The sequence below is a fragment of the Anoplophora glabripennis genome, unplaced genomic scaffold (genome assembly GCF_000390285.2).
Source record: "Anoplophora glabripennis isolate ALB-LARVAE unplaced genomic scaffold, Agla_2.0 scaffold1546, whole genome shotgun sequence".
Classification (NCBI taxonomy): domain Eukaryota; kingdom Metazoa; phylum Arthropoda; class Insecta; order Coleoptera; family Cerambycidae; genus Anoplophora; species Anoplophora glabripennis.
Window position 1 is genome coordinate 28,396 of NW_019417827.1, and position 3,013 is coordinate 31,408.

Sequence of the window (3,013 nt, forward strand, 5' to 3'; positions counted from 1 at the left end):
GTTGCACCGTTTCTTTTTTGAATATTCTGCCTGCAAGGTTGGCAGCACCGGCAGTGCCTCCACCTAGTGTGGTTGGCTACCCGCCATGCGACGGTTCCCAGCATACTAGCTTGATATGTTATAGTATACACACGTATTGTACGTTATTAAAATATTTGTTATTTTACTAAATAAACTATAAAATAAAACATTCAAAAGTGCTTAAACAAATCAACATATGGTCCTTCAGAGCGTGATTATCACCAGCGATCAAGAATTTTAACTTTGTGCGAATTAGCTGAGGCAGGGAAGCGGCGTGAAATTTGTCCACCTGCATCGGACAAACAAACACTTGATTTCGGAAGAGCGGCCCAGCACCGGTGGAGAGCTATAGTAGAGGTGGGTGCGTTCCATATCATTCTTTTCTATTATCCATTTATTTATTTGTGCTAGAATATTAAATATGGCCGATCAGTTAAAAACATATAAGGCAAAACGGGCGGTTAATCGATCCGCAATAACTCGATTTGATACCTTCCTAAGCAAGTTTGTAGCCGAGAAAAATACTGATTATGTCGTTTTAAAAACGCGTATGGAAAGCATATCTCCTTTGTTAGAGGAATTCAATAATATTCAATTCGAAATTGAAACGTTAATTGCTGGCGACGATGAAGTTGCTATTCAATCAGATGAGCGTGAAAACTTCGAAGAAAATTATTATAGGTTAATTAGTACAGCTAAAAATATTATATTGCGTTCTCGCGAATCTATTGAGTCACTTTCGTCAAATGAAAGTATTTGTTCACAACAAAGTTTAAATAATGGCCCAAATTTGCTACAGAATGCTAGTGCCACACAAGAATCTCGTATTTTCAATTCCAATAATAATCATCCAGTTATGCAAAATAACTGCAATCCAAGTGATCAAAATCTTGACATTAAATTACCTGAAGTAAATTTACCGACTTTTGATGGTTCTTTGCATGATTGGCTCTACTTCCGAGACACATTTAAATCTGTTATTCACAATAAGCAAAACTTATCGGATGTAAACAAATTGCATTATTCTCGCGACTCGCTCTTAAAGGTGAAGCAGCAGAAATCTTGCGTGACCTTCAAATATCTGACGATAGTTATGGCGTAGCTTGGAAAAACTTACTCGATCGGTACGAAGACGAATCGGCATTAATTTCGCACCATATAAAAATATTATTTAACTTACCCTTGTTAACAAAAGAATCGCACATTGGTATTCGTCAATTACATGTTGCAATGACGCGTAATTTATCCATTCTTAAAAAACTTGGTGAACCCATTGAATATTGGGACACTTTAATAATACATTTGGTTTATACAAAACTTGATACTTATTCTAGGCGTAAATGGGACGCAAAAATTGCTGTAATTAAAAAGCCTACATTAAAAGACTTGAATCAATTTTTAACTGAAAGATACAAAATATTACAAAAATCTAAAGAAAATGATGTATATTCTCAAGATTCTGTCAATAAAAATAAATATAAATCTAGATCTTTTGCGATTACTAACAAATCATCTTGTGCATTATGCAATAATGAACATACAATTCAAAATTGTCCAAAATTTCTTGCGTTAAGTAGCGTTGAAAAATACCAAGAAGCAAGGCGGCTAAGATTATGCGTTAACTGTTTGCGTGATAATCATATAACGAAACATTGTAAAGCCCTTAAATGTAGAAAATGCGGAAAGGCTCACAATACACTGTTACATTTTGAAAATTCTAAAGGTGACATTCCAAATACTTCTTCTGATAGTAACACTCAAACAAATTCTGAAAATATTCAAGCGCAGCTTTCAAATCAAGTATCGCTTTCAAATTCATATTGTTCTTTAAAAGAAAAAAATTGCATTTTGCTTTCAACGGCTGTAGTAAATATATTAGACCATGCAGGTAATTCACATAATTGCAGGATTCTACTAGATAGTGGATCACAAAACAATGTTATCACTAAAGATTTTTGTAATAAATTAAATTTAAAATCAGAAAAAATTCAAATTCTCGTTTCAGGACTTAATAGTACAACCTCAAATATTAATTCTAGAACTCTCGTTAAAATACATTCTCGTATAAATTCTTTTCACACGACTTTGTCTTGTTTAATTATTGAAAATATTACAAACAGTATTCCCTGTATAACATTTGATAAAAATGATTTACCTATACCACCAAACTTGTTTTTAGCAGACCCCAATTTTAATATTGCTGGAAAAATAGACATGCTCATAGGAGCCGATACATTTTGGGACCTCTTATGCGCAGGGCAAATAAAACTTGGACGCAATGCTCCGATACTGCAAAAAAACAGTTTAGGTTGGGTTGTTTCTGGACCGATCTCATTAGAAAACATTCCTAAAAACAATGTAATTTGCAATTTGAGTATAAACATGAATTCAGACGATAATCTAAACATTTTAAGTAAACAGTTACAAAGATTTTGGAACATCGAAGAGTTATCACCCTGTAAAAGGCATTTATCTGTCGAAGAATCTTTTTGTGAAGAGCATTTTGCAAAACATACAAAGCGTAATGAATCGGGCAGGTTTGTAGTACGATTTCCATTAAAGGAACCGATTTCTAAGTTAGGGGAATCAAGAAAATATGCTGAAAATAGATTTATTTCTTTAGAAAAAAGACTTTTAATCCTGAATTGAAAACACAGTATTCAAAATTTATACATGAGTATATCTCATTAAATCATATGACATTAGTGTCAGATCTTGAAACAAATACCGGGTTCTTTCTACCGCATCATTGCGTATTAAAACAAGATAGCACGACCACGAAACTTCGCGTAATTTTTGATGGCTCAGCCAAATCTGCAACAGGCTATTCTTTAAACGACTTGATGATGGTAGGTCCGACTATCCAAGACGAGTTATTTTCAATATTAATTAGGTTTCGTCAACATAACTTTGTAATAGCTGCTGATATAGCTAAAATGTACAGGCAAGTACTGGTCAGTAAAGATCAACGTTATCTGCAAAAAATATTATG

At 33.6% G+C, this 3,013-nt stretch overlaps 1 protein-coding gene across 1 annotated transcript; it reads left to right on the plus strand.

Annotated features, from left to right (window-relative positions):
• Positions 1-1,232: 1,232 nt before the first annotated feature.
• On the plus strand, positions 1,233-2,685 carry LOC108914291. The gene has a single exon (XM_018720063.1). The coding sequence runs from the start codon at positions 1,252-1,254 to the stop codon at positions 2,668-2,670; it is 1,419 nt and encodes a 472-aa protein (XP_018575579.1). The 5' UTR covers positions 1,233-1,251; the 3' UTR covers positions 2,671-2,685.
• The last annotated feature ends 328 nt before the right edge of the window (positions 2,686-3,013 follow it).